A 25568-nucleotide genomic window follows, 5' to 3' on the forward strand; every position below is an offset into this window, starting at 1 on the left:
AAAAACATGAGGGCAAGACTGAAGTTTGCCAAAGAACACAAGGCCAAGACTTCTGGAATAATGTGCTTTGGACAGATGAGTCTAAAATTGAATTATTTGGACACCATAATAGAGGGCATGTTTGGTGTAAACCAAGTACAGCATTTCAGCAAAAGAACCTCATACCAACTGTGAAACATGGAGGTGGAAGTGTTATGGTTTGGGGCTGCTTTGCTGCAGCAGGACCTGGCCAGCTCACCATCATAGAATCCACTATGAATTCTACATTGTATCAAAAGGTGCTTGAGGAACATGTGAGGAGTGAGGAGATAGTGCACAAAAGTGTGTGTGTGTGTGTATCCACTGTACATACACACACACACACACACACAGAGACTTTTGCCTGTAGTATTATAAATGTGGATTGTGCATATTGTTATGCCTGACGGTATTTAAGAAATCCTAAATGCTCAGAGGCTGGAAAGTTTAAAAACAACAAGTCAGGTTCTTTTAAATATACACTGCACACTGCACAGTGAGAGTGTGGTGAGTAAGCAGTGTCAGAAAATGCAAATGAAATGAAAATGTTTGGAATGAGGTTTTGCATTGTTTGTTGCACATGGAGTGACCATAAATAATTGAGGAAGTGCAGGATGCTGAGGTATTTAGCAAGATCATTCAAGATTAAGATTCTGCTTTGTGAAATTGAATAACAGATGGTCAGAGCACCACTGGTGGGTTCTCGTGAATGCTTCTAATCTTACTGTAAGATTTCTCCATTTAATCTGCAGTTCAGCTACATGCAGAAGGGATTTCAAACAATATTATATACCTAGGGGAAGTGTCTTTAAGACAGAAAGAATAACATTAATACACGTGGATTAGTCGTGAGTGGCAGGTATTCAGTGGTACTGTCAGAAATTAAAAAGAGAGCAAAGCATGATGTACATCCACTGTAGTATAAAATAATGTAATATACTGTTTCTAAGGCACAACAGCATGTACTAGAGATAGTGTTTAATTTGAATTAAAAACGTTCTTCAAAAATAGCTCAGTGTACAAAAAATAGTGAAACTAGACATACACTATATGGCCAAAAGTATGTAGACACCTGACCATCAAACCCATTCGGGTCTTCTCCACCCTCTTGCCACAAAGTTGGAAGCACCCAATTGTCTAGAATGTCTTTGTATTCTGTAATATTACAATTTCCCTTCACTGGAACTAAGGGGCCCAAACCTGTTCCAACATGACAATGCACCTGTGTGCAGAGCGAGCTCCATGAAGACATGGTTTGTCAAGGTTGGAGTGTTAGAATTATTTGCTCTCGAGTGTCCTACACAGAGCCCTGACCTCAACCCCACTGAACAACTTGATGAACTGGAATGTTGACCTCAGACCTCCTCAACAACATCAGTGTCTGACCTCACTAATGCTCTTGTGGCTGAATGAACACAAATCCCCACAGCCAGGCTCCAAAATCTAGTGGAAAGCCTTCCCAGAAGAGTGGAGGTTGTTATAGCAAAGTGGGGACTAAATCTGGAATGACACGTTCAGCAAGCAAGTAGGCGTGATGGTCAGGTGTCCATATACTTTTGGCCATACAGTGTATCTAACATTATGTACAGATTGCCTCCCAGTAAACAAGTTCTATAAATGACAGTGATGATGTGCAGTAAGGCATGCTTGCACATATGATATTTACAAATCATTTTAGCTCCTCTGATACATCCTGATGAGTTTTTGCAATAACACTATTTTTCTCTGCTAGAGCCTCTCCTACTTGACCTTTCAAAGACTATTTATTTAGTTTGAGCCTCAATTCTAACTTAAATTAAGAAAATTACAAGGATGAGTCATTTTATTATGAGTTGTAAAATGAGGGCATTGAAGTGCTAAGCAGTGTGACATTGTAATAGTGTCAGCGTGACATCTAAACACAAGTTCCCAACTTAGTGGACATTAGTGTGTCATATATTTAATTGGTATTCAAATATTATGAATTGTGGTATTAAATCTTAAGTCTACATCTAGGCCTTAGAATTAAAAGGTTTTGTGTGTTTTATGCACTAGTACTGTATATAATTCCTAGGTAAACCTCTATATTTTACTGTAGTCCAAGGAAAATTGTGTGTCCAAACTGGCTCATCTACTGGTGACTTTATCAAGTCCAGAGCCACCTCTGTAAAGCCCATCAGTGTGTACGGAAAGATAAGGATAAATGTCCATTCACATGAGGAATGGATTCCTCTCCCTTAAGGAGAACAAGCTGATAAGGCAATGAAAGTGATGCGTTAAGACACTGATATGCAGAGAAATTGGAGGAAAAGCAAAACATGCTTTTGATCTATTGTTGTAATATGAAATGTGCAGGATTGCTCTAACCTAGTTAACTCTGTGCTTATTAAGGAGCACCATGATGTGTAGCTTATTACAGGGATTTTGGCAGTTGCAATAGCTGTGGTTTCACTTTGCATAATCAGGATGCGGATTAGTTTGTTTTGAGTTGGTTTTAGGGACATATTGGGCTAAGAAAAGACTGATTCATTTACATTTTCATTTACTTAATTGGCAGATGCTTTTATACAAAGCCACTTAGAAGTGAGGCAGAATGCAATCCAAGAATTTAACTGCTTGATGTTGATATAAGTGCTGGAAAAATTAGTTTCCACCAACTGGCAAGTTGGTTCACAGGGCATCTGGTTGAGACTAGAGGTGTGCATCTGGACCAGGCTCCTGAGGGACGCAACACATAAAGTCAAGCAAGTGGGAGGTTTTCACTTTCATGTGGATGCAAGTGAGAGGTCAGATATAGAGCTCACAAGACAAACAAACACCATGGGTATCAATATGTGTAGCAGCGTTCCTTCATTCATAACTGCCTGGTCAGTGTCATGGTGGCTTAAATTAAGCCTAAATTAAAAAAATATATATATTTTGGGAAATAGATCTAACGTTCATTAAAAAATATTGTGGGTAGTCGCAAACAAAACTAATAACAGTCTCTATTTGAGGCTAATTATGAACCGGAGTGAAGTAGCTGAGGCTGAGGAACTGTCAGAGCCAGAATTCCCAGACCATGCTGACAGAGTTGGCATTTTTCACCCAGAGTGTTTTTCCAGTGTTTCCAGTGGCATAGTGGTAGGATTCATATTAAATTTAGCTGCCCCCTACAAAAGCAAACAAACAAACAAACAAACATAAATCCCCTGCAGATACAGATAGTGCCATTGAATTACACGCCAACAAACTACAAATGAGAGTCATACTGATAGCTAATAATACAAACCTACAGCAAGAATATAAGTAGTAACCACAAAATACACTAGTTTACCTTAAAATGGTATTCACATGGCAAAAGAGGAAAACACTTAATAGACATATACAGTACATACATGCCCACATTCAAGAAGAGAATAGAAGATGGTTATGGATCAATGTTCAGCTGCTGTCATTTGCCACATCTTCAGGAATATTTAGGTCTGTTGTGGAATTTGCAGAGTAAATAAAACGGCATTCTACCGTTGCAGAACCAGATGATGCTGTATCAATCAGCTCTCCTCAGTCAAAGACCAGAGTGATTACACTGATTGTGTCTCCATTGTTGCTAATGGTATAATATGCCTGCTTGCTTTCATTGTCCTAATATAAACAGTGATCCAGCAAATAGAGCAGAGTTCCATTTCTGATGTGGAGATCAAATTTGAGGTCGAAAATCTGGCTGTAGACGGTTTGAGCTGTCTGATTCCACAAAGTCAAAATGGTGTGTTAAAGAGCTTATGCTCTACAGTAATGTTGCCATGATAGACAGTTACAGTTACATCTGGCTTCTCTCTCTGGGCTAAGTGCTAGAGATTTTGGGAAACGTTTTATCACATTCTCAGATGCAAAACCTGCAGTCAGTTAAATTTAAATTGGCTTTTCATTGCCTTTTTCTCCTACTGCTTTTAACAGTGCTTATCTGCATAAAAAAAAAAAATCATGTACCGGATCAAATAATCTCATCCCTTAATCGGTCTAAAGCTCTACTCTGCTTTCTGACATTGTTGTGTTCAATACCCTGCACCTTCCCGTGACCCTGTTACCTAGCAACAAAATGACATGCTACAAGACATGCAATTGGAAAGATGGAGAAAAAAAGAAAAGAAATTAAGCTATATTACATAGGCAAAAGAGATGATTGGCTAATAAATCTAAGAGTCAGTCAGTGGATAGTGGGTTAGCAGCCTTAATGTATACACTTTAATCACTCTACAGCTTGGTGGGAGTCTAACTGGGAGCACTGAGGTCAGCGTGCATCTTCCTCTATGTCATTACCCAGCATAATGACTGGTCAAGTGGCTGCATGATGGAGAGTCAGAGTCAAGCATGGATTCAAGATTGATCATACTGTGAGAGAAGGTAGCAGGGATTTTCTTCTCCAGTTCTAGGAACAATTCCCTACCGACTGTAAAGATTTTTCTAACCTAACATACATGACCCACATTATGAAGGAATTAATAATGAGCTGATGAACTAGATCAGGTGGGTTAGAAGTTGAGAAGGCTTGGGACGTGGATTCCCATTACTGGAGCTGAGGAACACTACTCATGTTTGGATTGCTTGTAGAACCTGGATCCTTGGGGAAAAAAACTCATTATTAATGTTTTAACTCATTCATTTATTTATTAATTTTCAGTAACCATTTTATCGTGGTCAGCAATATGGTAGATCCGAAGCCTATCGTGGGAACACGGATCCTGAGGCGGGATCACCTGGAATGGGATGGCAATCCATTCACACACATTCACAACTAGGGACAATTTAGTGTATACAGTCTACTTACTGGCATGTGTTTGGCATGTAGGAAGAAACCAGAGAACCCACAGGAAATGCACGGAGACAATAACCCGAGCTCAGGATCGACCAGGGGACCCTAGATCTGCGAGCCTGCAATGCCTGCTGCACCACTATGAGTTGTAATGAGTTATAATTAATACATACAAAATATATTCCAGTCATATACTCTGACCTGATATAGGGGCAGTCAATGGCCTTCTAGTACTAGTACTAGTACAGGTCACTACTAAAAGGTCAAACTCTTGTACTTTACACTCATATAATCTCTGCTAACAGATATGGAGCACTGATTAGTGCCTTAGCAAGATAAACACTTAACTTGGCTACACCACAACACAGATGTCTGGCTTTTAGTGAATAGTGGAGTCCTTAGGAACCGCTCTCCCGCTGTTCTTATTAAAGGCAGCCTTTGCTGTGTGTTTTGTGCTACAGCAAGCTGGATAGCCCATCTGTTTATCCATGTTTTTTCCTGAAGGCATACAACAATGCCACACTCATAATAGTTTTGGATTTTCCTTCTTTAGTAAACGCCGTTTTTCAGAGCCAACCTGCTGATCCCACTGTTGTCAGTTACTGCTTTAACACTTCAGGGATAGCAAGGTGGTTTTTTATGGCTGTGTACAGACAGCACCTCCCTGCAGGATAACACAAAGAGACAAAAGGAAAGAAGGATTCAGTATCGCTCTCCTCTACTTGTCAGTCATCGCTTAATTCAGACGTCACATGTACCCAAAACATTATAATGATATTATCACCAACTTCATCATCGCTTATTGTCAAATAATCTCACTAAGGGTGTTTCAGATTATCATGATTATATTTAAAAAGATGTCATGGATTAGGATAATTTTACAGGGGATGGCTATTATGTACATGTTAGATATGCTTTCTATCAGATTTTATCTAATATTACACAGCAATGGGAAAGTTGGTGTGTACATTTTGAGGCATGTGAAAGAAGCATACCTCTTCTGCATGCGAATGGAGCATACATATTTGATGCAGAGTAAGAAATAGTCATTTTCTTATCCTTTAGTGTTGACTGAAGGCTGGCTAAGATGCTTACATCTTCAGTTCATTCTACCAAATGATTTTTGGCATTTAACAGGCAATTCTGTATGGACAATTGGTCTAAGTCAATAACGGAGAGAGGACCTGACATCCTGACAATAGCTCCAGTGCCACCTACTTACCTCTTTAGACTTATATTAAACAACATATTGTGGTTTGCAACTTCATACTGTATCTCTGGAGTTACTGTGCTAGAAACTAAAATACACTGTATGTTGTGTATATGTTGTGTATGTTTGCATTTGAGAAGTAGCTCAGTTGAAGAAGGACTTGAGCTAGGACTGAGCTGCTCTTGGTTTACTGAACGTGATCTCTAACCCTCGACTCCTTAGCTCTATGCTTGTACTGGATTCCGCCTCACTTGTAAGTCACTTTGGATAAAAGTATCTGCCAGTTGAATGCATGTTGCCAATATTATGCAAGACATCACTGTTCTGTAGGAGGTTTTGCTGCATCTCTCTTGTCTTTACTTTTGAAAGTGGCTGTAAATTACAAATTAAGTAACCAAACACAGTATATTACTACACATTACACAACTGAATGTATTCGGATCACCATATTTATTTAATTACCCATCACCCAGTTGTCTATGCTAGCCATATTTTGTGTATCTGCTCTGCTGGATTAATACACACCTTGTAAAGATGATTTCAATATAAGATTAAGTAAGATTCAAGCTTCTTTACTGCCACGCTTCCACAGTGGTGCCATTTGGACACTATACTCAATACCCACCCCATCTCAATCATCTTTTTGTCCTCTGCTTCTAAAATGCTTCACTTGCAGTTGTTTTTGTTTGATGTTTATTTGTTAGGTTTAGATGTTAAGGGTGTTAAGGCTTGTTTATTCATTTAATGTTGTTTGAAATCTGAAATGCAATTGAAATTTCTTGCCCATCTGTTCCACTGTGTCTAAACATGGTGCTTTTTGGACTCAAATTAAACGCTTGCTGCCATGTCATTCGGAAAGGGGAAGGCACTCATTACCCTCTCCTCTGAGCCAATCAAGCGCTTTGCTAATGACGACGACGCGTTTACCAGCCCATTTATATGCAAATTGGTGAAATGCCTCAAAGGACAAACCTGCCCACCCTTACCCAGACTCCTGCCAGTGTTGCTCAATTACTAAAGCCAATTGTGTCCAAAATCGATAAACAGTGCACTTCCCTTGTTGTTAGAAGGACCAAGAAGACTCCGCTTTGCTCGTTAAATATCAGCAGGGCTTCAAAATGGTGCCAGGTGACTCAGAGGCCACTATAGTTAATGAAACAACAGGTAATGCACTTAACAGCTTGTTATCAGTCAACCACAGAGGATATCATTTAATTCATTTCATTCCAAGCGTAACAAAGATTTGTCTAATTAAAATGCAAGAAATGAAAGGTGTTGTAGGGTTAGATGAGTTGACAGCCATGTTCAGTCGTGTCAGCGATCACCTCTTCCCCTGACACTCGAGAGCACATGCACACACACACACACACACACACTCACAAACACTCCATTTTTTCTTGCAATACACATACAGATAAACCCAAACCTGGTAGCATTACTGAATGGATAGTTTATCACCGATGCTTCCTGCATCCATCATAGAGTTGGAGCATCTGATGAGTCAATCTGGTGGCTGTGTAGCAGTGACACTAATTCTGTGGTGACAGTAAATAGACATCAAGCCCCCGTTTCCCTGCTGGGCTGTTCTCTGAGACACACTTAGTACTGCGTGTGAACTCTACAGACATCAGCAAAAGGTGCTGTGAGAAAGCTCTTCAATCTTTTTTCCACATTAATTTTCAAACATTAGTGGCTTTTACTGAGAGTAATGAGACTTTTCTTAAACAGCGGGTGCCATATATGAGCTGTCATTATTATAAGCACAGTGCACTCATCCAGAAGGTGCTTATGGCTCTGATCATTTGATGGATTGAGGCCAAGTGGTCTTTCACTCTCATGCTATGAGATGAAAAATCAACTAAAATATAGAGGCAAAATCCTACACTCTCTTAGTCTATGTCTGCACTTAATATGGATATTTACCTAAAGTTTTTCATCCATTTTTTAAAGTTCATTCTTTTGTCTTTGATGCATTTTCAGTGACAGATGTCATAAGTACAATCTGGACTTGTGTTATAGATAACACAAAACAGAAAGAACAGGATGACAAAGACATTGAAGAACACACAATTAACCACCTCTTACAGGAAGAAAGCAGCTAAATTTGATCAAATTGTTTATTTTTCTGACTGAGAATCTTATTTTCTTAAGGGGTTTGAAAGCTTGGTGAGCCATAGTTTGATAGTTGGGACTCGTTTCTTCTTCTAGCTGCAATCAAGCAATATGAAAGAGGGAGTTGCTGATTGACTCTTGAGGTAGAAGAGAATTCTGATACACTCAGAGTAATCAACATGGGATCTGGCTCGGTTTGCACTTTGAAAATTTCTGACATAATCTGAAATATTTCAGAAATTTAAAATTGAGGCAATTTAATGCCATTCTTTAAAAAAGAATGTTTCCTTCAAGTTTACACTACTTAAGCAGTTTGATGCGGAGTATGCCAGCAGTTTTGTTTTGTTTTTTGAGTGGGTAGAAAGCCAAAACTGAGAAAAGCTTAGCATGTAAAGGTATCCACATTAGTGTGAATAAAGCTTTAAAAAACAATAGGCTCTCTTTTCCCACTGCAAAACCCGTAAACGTTCGCTGAGAAACCCTACGACAGATCTTATCAGAGATGGTTCCAAGAAGAGCACCTTTAGAAAGATAATTAGTTAAAGAAACCTTGAAGAACCCCTTTTTTTTTGAAAATCTTAAGCAAAATGTCAGTGTTGTGAATTCATAGCAACATCTGTGAACGTTTTGGCCAGAAGGTCTTGATGGTGAAAATGGAAATGCTGAAATACCTCCTGTTTGTTTTTCAGTCACAGTCTGATTTGAAAGGATGCATTTGGCTCAGTGATGAGATGAAGCACATGAAGGCCAGAATGCAGTTTTTTTTTTAGAGTGTGTATTCATCTGGGCTTATTCATCAGCTCTCTAACTGAACCTTTGAGTGGCTGCAATCATGTAGGATGAAAGGTGGATAAAAGGAAGTGTTGTGATGGAGGGATGAATCCATTCTTATAAGAGTTTTCAGCATCAGTCTAAAATGCATTCATAATGAGTTGAAGTTTGAAGCAGAACGCCGTTGCCTTTATGGGCCTTTCTCTTTGTCTCTGTCTGCTGCACTCTCTCTTTTTATTTTTTTCTCTCACGTTCACCTTGAATCCACCTCTGTTTTTCTCTTCTGGCTTGGTTATATCTGTCTGTATCTCCTTGTCTCATTGTGCACTTGCTAGCTTTACTTGCTGGAGCTCCTCCTGTGAGTGCACATTTCTCCTTTCAGAATTGGCTTTTTTTCAAGCTTTGGATAACGCTTTGTCCAAAAAACAGTGGAAGCATATAGGCAGTAAGATCAATACTGAGGACACAAGTAAAAGTAGCTGGAGTCTCCATGAAGGCAAGGTCAAACTGCAATTTTTGCCAGTTGGCTGATGGGACTGTGGTATTGTACAACAAAAATGTTGGATGATATCACCTGTTAGAGAATTCTAGTTGTAACAATCAGTTTTGTAGATATTACTATTTTTGTAGTGGGGAGTAACTGGAGGACTAGTGGTTATACCTTGGTGGTCTCACCACCGTGGCACGGTTTTGATTCCCAGCCAGGGAACCAAACCCAGCCAGTGCACCAACCAAGACCAAGACAGTGCACTCCCAGTGCCGGTCCCAAGCCCAGATAAAATTGTGGAGGGTTGCGTCAAGAAGGGCATCCGGTATAAAACTGTGCCAAATCAAATATGCAGACTAATGATCCACTGTGGTGACCCCTAACAGGAGCAGCTGAAAGAACAACAACAACAACTTGTTGGAATCCACAGAAGAATGGACACAAAAAAGCCTGACAATGCAAAAGCCTTACATAAAAAAGAACGCAGTAGAACCAAAATAGGTGGTCGAAGTTACATGAAAACCTCATGATTGCACAACCAAAGCTGCAGTTAACTTTATTACTATAGTAATAAAGTAATGTAACTGAATATGAATACATTATTATGAATCAACAGGTATAGAAAGCTTGCCAGAAAGTATCACTGGTCATCTGGTTGATATTAGAGGTGTACATCGGGGGATACAACAACAGGAAGTCTAAATTCATTAACATCAATGTTTGGCGCTGTGTGATTCATTTACAGCATTCTTTAATAACTGTCTGGTCGTGGTTGGGATGGTTTAAATTAGGCTGCTTTGTTCATTTTTTGGAAATAAAATTAAGAATGTATCACAGACAGGTACAAATAAAAATAATTAATGCACTTAAAAAAAAAAAAAACAGTCCTGCACACATCTCTAGTTCTGAACTGGACTGAAGCTGAGGTTGAGGAACTGTCAGAGCCAGAATTTATAGACCATACTGACAGTGAAGACATTTCTACCCCTGGATTTTTGCCTTCTGATTTAGGCCACACCCACTTCACTTGTTTAAATCCACATACAGATTTGGATATTTCAGCCACTAAGCAGATACAAACACAGATAGTGTCATTGTGTCACATCCCTACTCTGGCTGGAGCATCATTATGGTTATTACAAAGCAGAGTGATGCTAAATGAGGGTGGTCAGGATTTAAAACACTGTTTAAATGGCTGTTACTGTTGTGGTGAATGAACAGCAGATTGACGAGCCAGCTTCCTCTTGGATTTACAAAGACAAGCATTGCTAATCAATATTCGTTACTTGTTTTTTTTTTTTTTTACTGTCTTGGTGTGTGTGTGTTACAACATTCACTAAACAATCTATACTCTCTAGGGCCTTGGGTGTATAGTTCTATACCCAACCTGTCTTTTGAAAAAAGTATAAAGCATTCATTATATGCTCTGAATAAGTTACTGTGGAGTAATTAGGAAAGTCCAATCCGGTTTCATTAAATCTTGGTCTTCATCAAAGAACAATGGCTGGTGATCATAAGTCCAGAGGCCCCTGATTGTTGCTGTGGAAGCTGTAATAAATGGATGGTCACACAAAGGCGGCCCATCTTGAAAACAACAATTGCATTTTAGCAATCATATTCGGCCAGATGGGTGATTTATGACCACAGCAGGGAACCTCTTATTCTGATATTTCCTTGGTTTTTATTTATTTATATATTTATTTATTTATTATTTTTCAGTAGATCGAGTAAAGTGGAACACTTTTGTGTAATGATTATTCAACATAGCTTTTATACAGTATGTCCTGATTAATATGTTTCCATTATGATTAAGGTTACTGTTTACTCATTGGCCTCAGTGATTTCTACACGGGTGTACACACTCTTAAACATGCGCACCTCATTTTCACATTCCTCTGACATGTTCCACTTCCCCTGTCAATAGGTACTAGATCACACAGCGACAGAAAAACTCAATTACACATGCATATTAAGCATGGATGACATTGACCCAAGGGCATGTCAGACAGCTGACATGGGATTTTGAAATGTGCGCATATGTATGAAGATGTGCGTGTATGTGTGTGTGTGTGTGTGTGTATGTGTGTGTGTGTGTGTGTGTGTGTGTGAGCCATAGGAAGCGTAGGGTATATTGTCAAACCTTGATATACTTTATACAGTAACTATCTAATTGCCAATAACACAAAGTACAAAGTACAAAACTGCAATATGTGTTGCATATTACATTTTAATTTAAAATTATAGTTAAAGCACTGCATGGTTTAGTTTAGTCAATTGCTAGCTAGATGCTTGTTTAATCCAAAATAGCTAGCAATTGCTCTGTTTAATGCAAGTGAACTGTGAGCTCTGAATAAATGATAAGCCACAACCTGTGTCTCTGCTAGCTAGTAGCTTTGCCAATAGTATAACTGCTGTAATGCACATACTAATAAAACTCAGTGAATTGAATAGTAGCTAGATAAAGTTAGTTTTTAATGCTAAAATACTGGTGGCTAAGTAGCTTTTTTTTTTTTTTTTTTTTTTTTAAATTAGTGTTAGCTGATACATTGATTATTATGATTATTATTATTATTATTATGATCATTCGTTATTTTGATATTTGGTCTAGGTTCCTAGAAAGATCCATCTGCTTATCTTGTAGCTGTAACTCATAGCTCTATATTTTTTGAATAATAATTAAAAAGATGATAATTACACAAACATGAATCCAGTCTTTGCATTCTATATCAAAAGATAAAGGTATTTGCCAAATGACAATATTTTTTTACTTACAGTAATTTGAAATTAATCTAGATTTGAAATTTAAACTTGATATGAGTAAAAAAAATGCAGTTTGCATGTTTATTTATTAGACTGTATTACTTTTTGAGTAACTGTGATTACAGTTATAACACTGTGTCTGTTAGATTGTTCAGAAACACAACTGTCTCTCACAATCTTTCTCTTTCCGTAACCACTTTATCCTGGTGGGAATACATTCTGGATACATTTACAGTCAATCGCACAGTACCTTGCGCACGCACACACACACACACACACACTCATTCACACCTAGGGGCAATTTATCTTGCCAATCTACCTACTGGCATGTTTTAAGGAGGTAGGAGGAAACTGGAGAACCTGGAACATTACTACAGCATGAATACAGTAAATGTATATTTGTATCTATCTCTACAGTAGCATATCATAAGGGGCAATTATAGTAATAAGTAAATTACTGTAACAACAAATGCAATAAGCTTACTGTAATGAACTAGTGACAGTAACACACTGCAGCAGTGTTGGCAGTCTATTATAAAAAACCAGTGAAATGTCTAACAATTTTAAGACTAGACATGGCTACAGTAGGCATATTTACCCTTGGAAATACAGGGTGTGGTTAGAACCTTAAAACAATACGTGTTGAACATACTTCTGCTGATAGATGAACTCAGTTAAAGATCATGCTAATGGCCTACTCTGCTTTTCTCATTTATTGTTAGCCATGTTAGCATTCATCAACAAAGTAATCACCTAGCACCAGCAGTTAAATACAAACTCTTCAATCCACAACTCCCTAATTTCTTGTCTTGCTGGGAACACCTCATGTGCTCAAACTTCCTAATCCTTGTCTGAAGGTTTGAACGTAGATCTTAGCATGCGTTCTCCTGCAGTGTTGTCTTGGCAGCCACATTATCTTGGATGTCATTTGCCCCATGGGAGTGGTGAAGAGGATTATGTTGCTTTTTCATCCCCCTCAAAGATCCTTTCCACAAGGAGTTTTCTCCTATAATACATCCAACAAGTAGAAGAGTGTGGGTAAAGCACTCCTATTACTTTACTAGATTAAGTCAGTGATGCCAAATCTAAGATCTAGGGTATTTTGTGTGTATGTGCGTGTGTGTGTTCTTTTTTTTTTTGCTCTAACATACCTGACTCAGGAAGAGCTTGTTAATAATGTATTGCGGTATGATTGAAGCACTTCAATATATTGAGCACATGGACATAAAAATATACAGTGCATGTAGTCTCAAGTCTGGATTGCTTAGACTGTTCGATGAAAAAGAAAAGTAGTGATGCTGCGAGTCCGTCTATAAAAAAAATGTTATGCTCGAGTTTTACTCTTTATATCATTGTGTATCATTGTCAATAATTTATAGGAGTAATGTATCTAGTAGAAATTGTATTTGGAAGTGAATATACATGTATCTCCCAAATCTGACAAACAAAATAGTGTTCCAGATCGCAGCATATAGGCAGACGGACAAGAGCTCACCTTATCTATGTTTAACAGAGGCAGAGCATCTTATCTTTAAAAACCTATTTGGAGATAAAGGATAGAAAGTCAATTTCAATAAGCAGGAATATGTTGGGGGGTTTGTCTTCACCCTGGAGACATTCTTTAAAAAAGCACTTGTTTCTTATGTAGTCAAAGACAGCATCAGTATAATGATTTGGCCACTACACCCTGGAAAATACCTGCTGAGGTTTAGGCAGCGATAATGAGAGACAGGTCATGAGATGCCATTCATTGATTTATCTGTAAAGCCTACAAAGACACGTGACGTTTTCCCATGGAGACAGGGAATTTGGAAACATGCATGGCTTTCTTTTGAATTTCACAGTTTGGCGAATTGTCTGGTCTAACACACCCACAGAGCCTACTGAATTTAAAAGTATAACATCTAATTTGGCACGGGAGGTGAAATTTGCGGTACCTGGTGTGTATTTGAACCACATGTTTCATGCATTGTATATTATAAAAGTGTACTCCTACTTGTTTGCATGTGTAATTAATCTTATTTTACATGACTGGATTCTTTTTTCTTGTTGGTCTTGTGCTGTTCCTGGATGAGATGAGAGAAAGGGAGCTGCACATGCTTGTGAGTCCTCAGTATGTAATCCATGCCGGTGGCATCGGAAGCCGATGATGTAAGAGCTTATGCAATCTCTAGCCATGAGGTTCAGTCTCAGCGGGGTCATGGGCGCACACACACACACACACAGCTCTGATTCCAGGGTTGTCACTCAACTATACCAGCGACTGGAAGAGCTGAGACTTTAGACAGCCTGTGTAAGGAGAGAAGGAGGGTGGTTTAATTCTTTAATTCATAATTCTGCCACACCCTTGACTCCCAAATACATGCTCAGTGAGTGAGTGCATAAGTGGGTGTGGTAAGATAAACAACAGTATAGGGTTACAAATACACACAGGAATAGGAGGTGTACTGTTTATTTTTTTAATGAAAGGTCACCAGGACTGGAATCGTAAGGTTACTGGTTGAGAGTACAAGTTTGGACTGGAATCCAAAAGACAACAAAAGAACAAAAAAAAAAGTAAGAAATGAGAGGTTTTTACTTTCATGTTGGTGGTCAGATTTGAAGCTCACATAAAGGCCACGTCCAGCAGTCCTTAGTAACTGCCTGCTCAGGTTATGATGGTTTAAATGACTAGTTTGTTTATTTTTGGGAAATAGAACCAAGTAAATTCATTAACGCAGGTCCAAACAGAAATAATAACTGTGAGATCATGATTGATATCACGTCTCTTAAGTCATACGAGGAACCAGAATTCACACACAATGCTGACAGCACTGGTATTTCTACCTCTGGATTGTTTTCTAGTGTTTCCTGGAATAGTGGTAGGTTACATATTTAATTAAATAACGTTCCTGTTTAGACCACGCCCAGCTTTATAATACAGATATTTGGAGCACTAAACAGATACAGATACAGATCATGGCATTGCGTTACACTCTACTACAATTGCTAGATTGAACTGGGATGTTTTCACTCCATCCAATCTGGCAACCCGGCAGGCCACCTATCTGGTGTTGCAGCACTCTCTGCAGTGTTTAAAGCATTGATTCACAGGTCGAAAACAGAGCTTCAGGAAGTTTTAACCCTGTAGCCACGACGACGTGGTTATCTTCATTGGAACAGAGGACAAGGAAATGATCCTGTCCCGCGGTCACACACGCAACTGTGCGTCGGCGAGACGCGCAACGATGCCTTATAATGACGCACTGCAAAGTCGCTTTCCTCTGCGCGCTTAATCATAAACGCCTGCCCCAATAGCATCAATTGGGGGCGGGGCCTCTGGTGGTGGGTCTTTCAGCACCACGGACAGCGACTGCAGGAGAGCGACAGAGAGATAGCGCGCGCGCGAGAGAGGTCCGCTGCCTGCTCTGCTCTTGTACCATCTGTTTTCCATCTGAGCTCACACTTCTTTCCCTCCTCACGTTCCTCATCCTCTCGCGACAGTTGGCGCTAAAAGTTGAAGAGTTTGGTGGTGTTCAGGGACGGAAGGAAGCCACGTCTCCTTGCGGTGCCTCTCCTCTTCCTCATCTGCGTCTCCCGCGCGAGCTCGAGCATCAGTCGCACCACTGATCGTAACGCATCATAGTCCAAGCGTCTCGAGCGTGTTCACAGCTGGGTGTGATGCAGCCGTCCTGCAGAACTGACATGAAGTTTCTCCGTGGCGTGTAGCTGCGCTTGAACGCTTATGAACCCCCTCCGCTGTGCGTGTGCGCGCGCGCATGTGTGTGTATGTGTGTGCGCACGTGTTTTTTTTTTCTTTTTTTTTTTTTCCCCGTCGTTTTGGGGCGCTTTGGCTCTTAAGATGATGTCCCTCTGTGACTTTCTGAATTGCACGTAACTGCTTTAAAAGGGAGAGGAAGCAGGGAGCTCGGCAGTCTCTCAGTTCTCTGAAGGAGGGAGGGTTTGTTGTGCTTTTGTGCTAGCAGCAGCCTCCTCTATGCCGCTTTAATCGTCTCTGCAGTAGAATTCTGAGTGCTCAGAGAAAGAACAGCCGAACGTATTGAAGAAGAAGAAGAATTAGAAGAAGAAGAAGGAGAAGAAGAAGAAGGCACCATGAAGAAGTTCCGGAAGGTGTTGGACGGTCTGACCACGTCGTCTCCGGCCAGTGCTGGAGGCTCTCCGTCGTGCGGCAGCGCTGCTGGAACTCCCACTGCAGCAGCGACTCCGCGCGAGCTGGACATCCAGGAGACCCTCATGGCGGAGCACTTCCACATCTGTAAGGTGGGTGGGTGGGTGCCTGGCACTCTGCGCTCTGAACAACTTCAGCTGAAGCCGCAAATATTATGTCAACATACACCACACACCACACACCATCAGAGCTTACTATGGTGCAGCACCAGGGGTGGCGCACTGTGTTGACACATGGGCTACTGATCAGTACAGTAACATGCACTGTGGGGTTTCAAAGTCAACCACAAGGTCTGGGGGAAGAGAGTAAGTGCATCACACTAACCAAACCAACGACACGCGCAATTCAGAGTTATATACTTATTTATCACTTCATAAGACTTCGGTCTGACTCTCGGATGCCACGGGGTGCGGGGGGCGTGGTCCAGAATTACATTGTTATCAGGGGGCGTGGTCATATGTAGGGGATTACAGCAAAAAGGCAAAAAAGATCAGAAACTAGAAGTTGGACGTTGAATGTGGACTGATTTGAGGTTATCACTCACAGCATGTAAAGCTGATAAAGATAAACACTACAGTCTTGAAGCTGGAGCTGTGTGTGTGTGTGTGTGTGTGTGTGTGTGTGTGTGTGTATGTGTGTGTGTTTGCGCTATACAAGCACGGACCACTTGCGCAAAGTTTACTGGGACATGAGTGAAGCTCTGAAGAGCTGAATGAACACACACACACACACACACACACACACAGCTCCAGAGCGCGCTCTTGTTTACAGAATCTCATCAAATCTTCTTACTGTGTGTTTCCCTGGATTTAAAGCCGCCTTGCCGGTATTTTTTATTTTATTTTTTTCCTGGTTATTAACCGCAATGCTGCGTTTTTGCTTTTCATCAGGCAGATTTATAGGCTTTTATTTGCAGCCTCACACCCCTTCACTCCAGAAACACACCGATACCGCTTCCAGCTCGCTGCCAAACCGCAATATGGCATATAAGCAGGGACGTTGTATTGTACTAAATATAGCGGGAGTATTATTCTGACACTGGCCACTATTCAGTAGTGTGTATGCGGTTTTGTACACAATGATCAAGCCATTCCAGGAGTCGTCCCAATCCGTACACTAAATAACACCCCACGACAGGTGACCATAGGTACAATGGTTATGTACTATGTGCACTACTGTTGCCCATGGTAGTAGTATGTAGGCTACTGGATGTAATTTGAAACGTAGCCTAAAGCTTGCTGTCTGTATTAAAATCAGAACACCGCTGCAGTAGTCTTTGGACTGGTGGCTTTTTTCCCTGGATCTATTTTTAGAATTCATTGCGGCTGGATTTTAATCCGGTGTTGCCAGATTGAGTAACCTCCAACCAGCTGTACTATTTTTAAAACATTGGATTGACATAATTTGGATTGGACTGTTTACAGGAACCTAAATCAGTAATTGGATTCCATACACATCCAGTCCAATATGGCAATCCTCTTTGAAGATGACTGTAGCAATTCTGCCTCGGCTTGTAATGGACCAGAGTCTGGTCATGTTTTGTAAACGAGAAGGTTTATTGAAAGGGGAATGATGGTAGGGCAAGCCGAAGGCTGCGCTGGTTATTTCCAGTCCAGATGATGTAGCACAGAAAATGGTGGAAGGTCCAAGTCAGGCCACTACGGTGAAAGTGAACAATCTCCATTTATTGGAATTAATTTCCTGCTGTTCCATTTGCATTCCCACGCAAAATTAGGTTTGCCACTTGCTTCAGCATCTTAATTGGTCTAGGTGCACCTTTTAAGCATGGCATTCAAAGCATTTAGCCTATTTTATGTTGAATTTATGTAGCAGCTGCTTCAAACTCAATCTAAGCCCTAGATTAGGCTTAGGCTACGATATAGTAATACTGAGTATTATTGTGAAGAACATTAGCAAGGAAATGGGAAAAAAAATCAAATAAATATAGGCCATACATTTTCACCATAATTCCCTCAGGAGTCCCGTAAACTGGAAGGTGGAGTAGGAACATGTCAGCACTCGATGAAGAGACGGGTCTCGGAGGCATAGCAAAATGTGATGAATCGAAAAGCCTGCCTTTGCATGAGTGGGGTTATTTTCAGTGCCATTGTTACAAGCCTCATTCCCACTGTGTGTAGTGCTGTAACTGACCTCTCATTCCTCTCCATGGTGTGTGAAATTTGAATCTGAGTACTGCTCTGCACACTGAATTCTGCATGGGACAACTCTGAGTTTGCGCTATTGCAGGCTAGATCATTGGTGCTGCAGATTTTCCAGTTACCTTTACACCAAACACACCTGAATATGAGGGTTTAATTAGGGTTTCTGTGTCCTTAAGATTGATTGATTCATTATTCATCCATTCATTATTGTTGACCTGGACTCGTACAAACACTGTAGCTGTTTATGCAACACTGTGGACTGCAGTCTAGGTGTCAGACTAATTTGTGTATTCACTGAATTATCAAATGGCCAAAAGTTTGTGGACACCTGACCATCACACCCATATGTGATTCTTCCCCATACTGTTGCCACAAAGTTGGAAGCAAGCTATTGTCTAGAATATCTTTGTATGCTGTACCATTGCAATTTCCCTTCACTGGAACTAAAAGACACAAACCTGGTCTAGCATGACAATACCCCTGTGCACAAAGCAAGCTCCATGAAGACATGATGTGCCTAGATTGGTGTCAAAGAACTTTGAGTGTCCTGCGCAGAGCCCCAATCTCAACCCCACTGAACACCTTTGGAATGAATTGCAACACCAACTGTGTGCCTGGACTCCTCTGCCAGCATCAGTACCTGACCTCACTAATGCTCTTGTGGCTGAATGAACACAAATCCCCACAGCCACGCTCCAAAATCTAGTGGAAAGCCTTCCCAGAAGAGTGGAGGTTATTATAACAGGAAAAGGGGACTAAATCAGGAATGGGATGTTCAACAATCACATATGAGTGTGACAGTCAGGTGTCCACAAACTTTTGGCCACACAGTGTATATGAAGAAGGAAGAATTTCTGACTGTTATAACAGAACAGAATAGGAGTTGGGGAGGAAACTGGAATACCTGGAGGAAACCCCCAAAGCACAGGGAGAACATGCAAACTCCATGCACACAGGGCAGAGGAGGGAATCGAACCACCAACCCTGGAGGTGCGAGGCAAACGTGTTAACATAACAGAGATTAGGAAATAGATATGAAAGAAACAGTTTTGGGTGGAATAATGTACTGTTATTACTTGTAAATATAGTCAAGAAGAGAGTTTGAAACAAAACAAAAAATTAAGAGATGGTGACAGTGATTGGTCAGTGAGAAACAGTGGTGATCAGTGATTGGTTATTGAGAACATAGACTTGTGCAATCACAACTCAGTCAGTCTTTACACAATGAAATTGCTAAAGGGATCTAAAAAGTCACAGAAATATACATTGCCAGTACTGGTTTACAAAAAAATAGGCTAATCAGCTCTAACTATTAGGGTAGTCTGTAGTGCAGTTGGACAAATAACAACTTTACCAATTAAACTCATCATTCAAATAAAAAAATATGGGAAAGATGATGATGATGATGATGATGATGATATACCAGCTGTGGAGACTGTGGTGTCCTAATGCTGTCCCGCCATCAGATATAAACCCACTAGACCATCTCAGTGATGCCGTACAGTGGTTTGTCCAGCTTATTAGTCTTATTACAATATTTGATTTGTTCCTTGGTGCACAATAATTGGCCACATAAGACTCTACCTTACCTTCACAGTTTCTCTATGGTTACATATAGATTGTAGTGTAGTAGGTATTGTTTAAAATATCTATAACATTATTTTGATGATTTAAATCAACCTTCGTTATGTATGGTTCATTAAGTCTGTATGTATTTTACAGGAGGGATAGACTTCTCAGAGAGTTAATGTGAGGTGGTGCCTCATTCCTCTACACAAATATTGAATCCTACGGCTTTCACAAAGAATTCTCAGCTGGATACTGAGTGATAGTGGATTATCTCCATGTCTATTTGCTACTAGCACATAGCTGAGGAACATTTTTTCTTCAGGGCTTACAGCATGGTGGAATAAGCAATATGTATGTAGGCAATGAGATGTAGTGACCTCGACAAGTCAGGAGGCCTTAAGAGAACACCAGAAAGGGACAAACTAAGAAACCACTTTAATGCCAGGAGGACAGTGAGAGAGAAATGGTAGAGCAGGACACTGTACTTCCTGTCCAGAAGAGATACAGATAGCATAAAGCCTCGCACTTTATATTCACACACATCTCAATATGACAATTGTAGTTTTCTGTAAATAAATCCATAATGCAATAATGTGTTCATATCACCGTGTGTGTGAAGCAAACATGAAATGCAGGGGCAAAAAATTTGATCTATGATCATGCTGTTTATTTCTAGCTGTCTGATGTGAGAGTTTTATCATAGAGGAGATATTTTATTAAAGAGAACCTAACAGCATGACTTGGTCTAAACTGAAACCGTTTTTCATCAGTTTCATGAAAAATAAGTCAAATTTTATTATTTATACATGACATGTACATACAGTTTTTGCAACAATATTATTCTGAAACCTTTGATAAAACCCACAGAAGAAATGTCACCATGTCTCATCACAACCAATCAGTGTTCAACAGAAGGCTGGTTGATGCACAGCACTGTATGATGTATAGTTATTGCTCTGGAAGAAAGTGAACTAGAGCATCTCTCTGTGTCTGCATTGTGACGCAGGTTAACTCAGAAGTATAAACCAGGCTTGACATAACAATGCAACAAAATAAGTTTGATAGTTGTTTTATAGTTGATTAATTTTGTGTTAAAATAGCCAAAACTCAGTGTTTCATTAGTAGATACAAAGCAATTTCAACAAGAGTCAGCTGACTTTTTTTTTTTAATATATCCATGATGCATCAGCACACGTAACTAATATTGTGGTCATGATTGTCTTTTTACTCCTTTTAAATGTTGACTGTATATTGACAACCAAGCATTTGTACAAACCAATTAAGCTTTACAGGTAAAACAAACATGTTTGTTGTTTGAAAATAATTCAGGATGGACTAATAAGGATCATTCTTTAAAAGGAAGGAATGCATGTGAATGAATGTGAGTTTCTCATATTGTCCCAGAAGGATAATGGAGGCCATCAGTGGTTATGATCGCATCCCTCAACGATGGGCTCTGACAAGCAGTCCTGTCATGAGCTGTCATGTTTCATAAGCTTCAGAATGTGGAGACATCTCTCTCTGTCTTTTGTCCTCCACTCATCCACTATAACTGATTAATATGTGTTCCTTTCAACAAACTGTTCCTTAAATGGGGAACTAAACAATGCTGAGTCTCATTTTCAGCTTCATTTAATCCAACGACGAAAAATGTATTTAACAGATTTCTGTCATTAAGCAAGCATTTCTGTCTATAATATAGTGTGGATGTAACTGAATGCATTGTGATACTGTGTGTATAAGGTCACACACTTAGGCCTTTCATCTACTGATTAGTTTAAAACAGGACTGATTGAGCCCCTGAACTTTATGTATTTGTGCTTCTTGAAGCTGTTGATTGTCTTCAAAGTGTCAAACTTTACCTAAAATAATGAGGATGGTGGACAGAATATTAGACCCTGTAGCTCTTCTATTGGTCTTGTCTTGCAGTTTGACATGATACACTAATGAATACAAAAGCATACTGTTTAATCATGTGCTCTGAGCTCCTTCCTAATATTTTGGCTGGATTTGCCTTTTGTTGCTTCTGAGCAGTTTTTGCTACGGTATAAGCTTTTCCTACATCCTCTATAGTCTGTTCTCTGCTTGGCACAGAACCACACAGAACCACACAGAACATCATATCTGTTGAATGACTAATGAAATGACTGAACATTGTGGCACACATAAGAGCCAGCCATTATTTCTAACACCTTAGGTTATATTTATTTCCCTGACTTTCCAACTGGGAATTGTAGCTCTGGGTGAGACTTTAATGTATTTTCTCTGTTGGAAGTTTTTAATTATGATGATTCTACAACTTTGTGAATAAGCCTCCTTTAAGCATATGCCGGGGTGGATACGGTGGCGCAGCAGGTAGTGTTGACGTCTCTAAGGTCTGAGGTTTGATCCTGAAATGTTCTCTCCATGTCTATGTGGGTTTCCTCTGATAATTCAGTTTTTGTCCCACCGCCTAAAAACATCAGTCCCTATATGTGTGTCTGCTGTCAGAAGGAGTGGGTTTTTATCTACAATGTTTCTCATGTTTTGCAACTTGTTGGATGACATTTCAACATTCAAGAAACCATTTAGGTTTCTTCAACATTGCCTTCACTTCTAGCCTGCTAGCTAGGAAGTGGACAAATACCTACTAGTGATATTTTGAGGTGTCAACATTATAAATTGGGCGGCATGGTGGTGTAACACCTTAGTATTGCTACCTCACATCTCCAGGGGCTGGAGTTTGATCCTGAGCTTGAGTTTCTGTCTGTGTGGAGTTTCACCAACCCAGTCTCACAGAAAAAAAATTCACATGCAACTTATCTACAGCACCTTCTGTACGTTGCATATCAGCATTCTTCCACAAGCATACGTTGCATAGCAATGTATCAAATGTTCATGCAAATACTCTGTATGAGACTTAAAATAAGCTAACCTGTACCACTATGATATTTGAATATGATCAATATGTATTGAACACTGACCACTTCATGCATAGTTTGTGCTTTTCATGACATATGATTACTAGGCTTATGAAGTAAGTGTAACTTCTCTTCTTCTCTGCAAACACAATCAGGCTTGCAAGTCACGTTGTAACGCGGCACAGTAACAGGTATTTTCAAAATGTGGATAGGTTTTACATTGTAAATTCTTTAGGCTACTGAGAATACAGAGACTTTTTAAAGGTTTGAAACTGCCTGTGTGGTCAAACTAACATGTTTTGTGTTAGTTTAGGTCTGACCTGAAGTTGTTCCTCTCTGATGAGCCAATTATTAATTCCTGAATTTCAGGTGCATGCTGGTGACATTGCTGAGGTACTAACAGACTCCTCACTATGCACCTGTTTGAACATGAGATTATGAATTCATATGCATGTAATTTACATTTTAATTTGTGCATTCAGTGGGCCATGGTTCATAAGGTGCTAAATGAATCAAGATCACATCCACAAAACCCATTTTTGCTCTGATTTTTTTTTCACTTTGTGTCTAGGATAGTTTGTAAAAACAACTGTTCTTTTACCAGTTGTTTTTACTGAGCAGAGTAGTTCAGTTCTGATGACCAAAAGGTTATGAGTTTAAATCCCAGGACTGCTGGATTTGTACATGGTTTGTTCATCAGCCAAATGAATAAATAGAAATGTTCATATCCCACTTGCGGAATATGTGAATTTGTGATGTGGGTCGTTGTAATGTGGAGCCACTTGTAAAGTGGGCTGATGGCTTGTGTGTGGCTCCAGTGAGGCAATGGCACACTTACTGACCCACTAAAATTCCCTCATTCTCATCGCGTCTTCAGCGGAGTTTACTGACATTTCGTATTGGGTAGTATCAGACTGGATATAACCTGGATTACAAAATCCAATGACAAAATCTATTATGAGCATTCATTACTTGATTGAATTTTGATTGTCTATTGATTTGTAATTTACCGACTGTGGGAAGAAACAGCATAATAGCCGTCACTGCAGGTGAGACAACATCAGCTGCTGCTGGTTTGTTTCATTAGACCTAATTATTCTAGTATAGTTACAAGAGTGATGGAAGGAATGTACATCTGTACTCACTGATGGGACATCCTGGAGCTACTATGGGGGGCATGGCGGCTTAGTGGTTAGCACGTTTGCCTCACGCCTCTGGGGTTGGGGGTTCGATTTCTGCCTCTACCTTGTGTGCGCAGAGTTTGCATGTTCTCCCGTGCTTCAGAGTTTCCTCCAGGTACTCTGGTTTCCCCCCCCAGTCCAAAGACATGTGTTGTAGGCTGACTGGCATTTCTTAATTGTGTATGTGTGCAATTGTGCTCTGAGACGGGTTGGCGCCCTGTCCATGGTGGCCCCCGCCTTGTGCCCTGAGTTCCCTGGGGTAGGATCCAGGCTCCCCACCCTGTGTAGGATAAGCAGTACAGAAAATGGATGGATGGAGATACTACTGTATCTATAATTGAATATTTTGATTAGCTAATTATAGGTTTTTGGTCAATAGGTTAAAATGTGAAGTTTACTGTTTATAATAAATCACTGTTTCATGCTGCTGTCTTTTGGATGATTAAAATAGCTAGCAACCAGTGTAGTATGTACATATGTAACCATTAAAACAGTTAAATATTTACATACATGCAGTCAATCTACATAATCAGTGTGTCTGTACACATCACGTTCACACTATATTATGTTTGCTACGCCAGTAAATGTATTTTACGGACTAATGCTAGCTATGACGTCTGTAGGCTTTTATATGATCTGTCATTTTGTGCACATTATAATATTGAGATCGGCGCTGATGAGTGCAGCTGTAGCACTTGTGTATTGTGTCTGTCAATTATAGAGGGTTGATTTCTTTTTTTATAGCACCAGTGAAGATGCTGAAGTGCAAACGGGGCTGAACAGAACATGTTGTACACAGAAAGACAATGTTTCCTGTTTGCTATTCTAATGACTATAGAGTATGTTGAACAGGTAGTGTTTTGTTTATGTTAAAGAAAGGTATAGCTGTGTGTGTGTGTGTGTGTGTGTGTGTGAGAGAGAGAGAGAGAGAGAGAGAGAGAGAGAGAGAGTGTATATGTGTGTGTGTATGTGTGTGCGGTTGTGAGATCTATTTTTAGATCCCGGGGACTAGACTCACCCTCCCTTTGAATCCAGGAAACCGAGTGAATGAGAATAAGAGACAAGCAGTCCATTCTGTCTGAGATTGATTAAGAAAATGTTTTCATAGTTATGAGTGTATATATCAGACTGTAGTGACTTGAAATGAGAGGGAGAGAGAGGTTTTGTCAATTTTAATCCCTAATGTACTTGTGTGTCTGTACACATTTATGCTTGCACATACTGAGACAGACAGACAAAATGCAAGACTGCAAAAAAAAAAAAAACCTTCTGTGTGAAATATGTATGATAGCTTTGGAGATTGGGGCCAGTGAATGTATTTTTCATCTTCTCTGCACCCTATGTATATTTAATGACAAGTGACTCGGGCGCGAGCCGGCATGGGGCCTGTTAGAGGGGTCGGCTCCTCCTCCGTGGGTGTGTGGAGATCCCGGCGCCTCTGCGTCTTCTTCCTGCCTTA

General features: G+C 40.0%; 1 protein-coding gene across 10 annotated transcripts in view; it reads left to right on the forward strand.

Moving 5' to 3' along the window:
- The first annotated feature begins 15501 nt into the window (after window positions 1–15501).
- The window catches only part of stxbp5l (syntaxin binding protein 5L), a 118171-nt gene continuing 108104 nt past the window's right edge, over window positions 15502–25568 (forward strand). For all 10 annotated transcript variants that reach the window (XM_026947179.3, XM_026947182.3, XM_026947180.3 and 7 more), the window contains exon 1: window positions 15502–16389. In XM_026947179.3, coding sequence (XP_026802980.1) covers window positions 16222–16389 — 168 coding nt within the window. In that variant the 5' untranslated portion in view covers window positions 15502–16221. The remainder of the gene's footprint in view (window positions 16390–25568) is intronic.

This window comes from Pangasianodon hypophthalmus, chromosome 5 (genome assembly GCF_027358585.1).
Source record: "Pangasianodon hypophthalmus isolate fPanHyp1 chromosome 5, fPanHyp1.pri, whole genome shotgun sequence".
NCBI lineage: Eukaryota > Metazoa > Chordata > Actinopteri > Siluriformes > Pangasiidae > Pangasianodon > Pangasianodon hypophthalmus.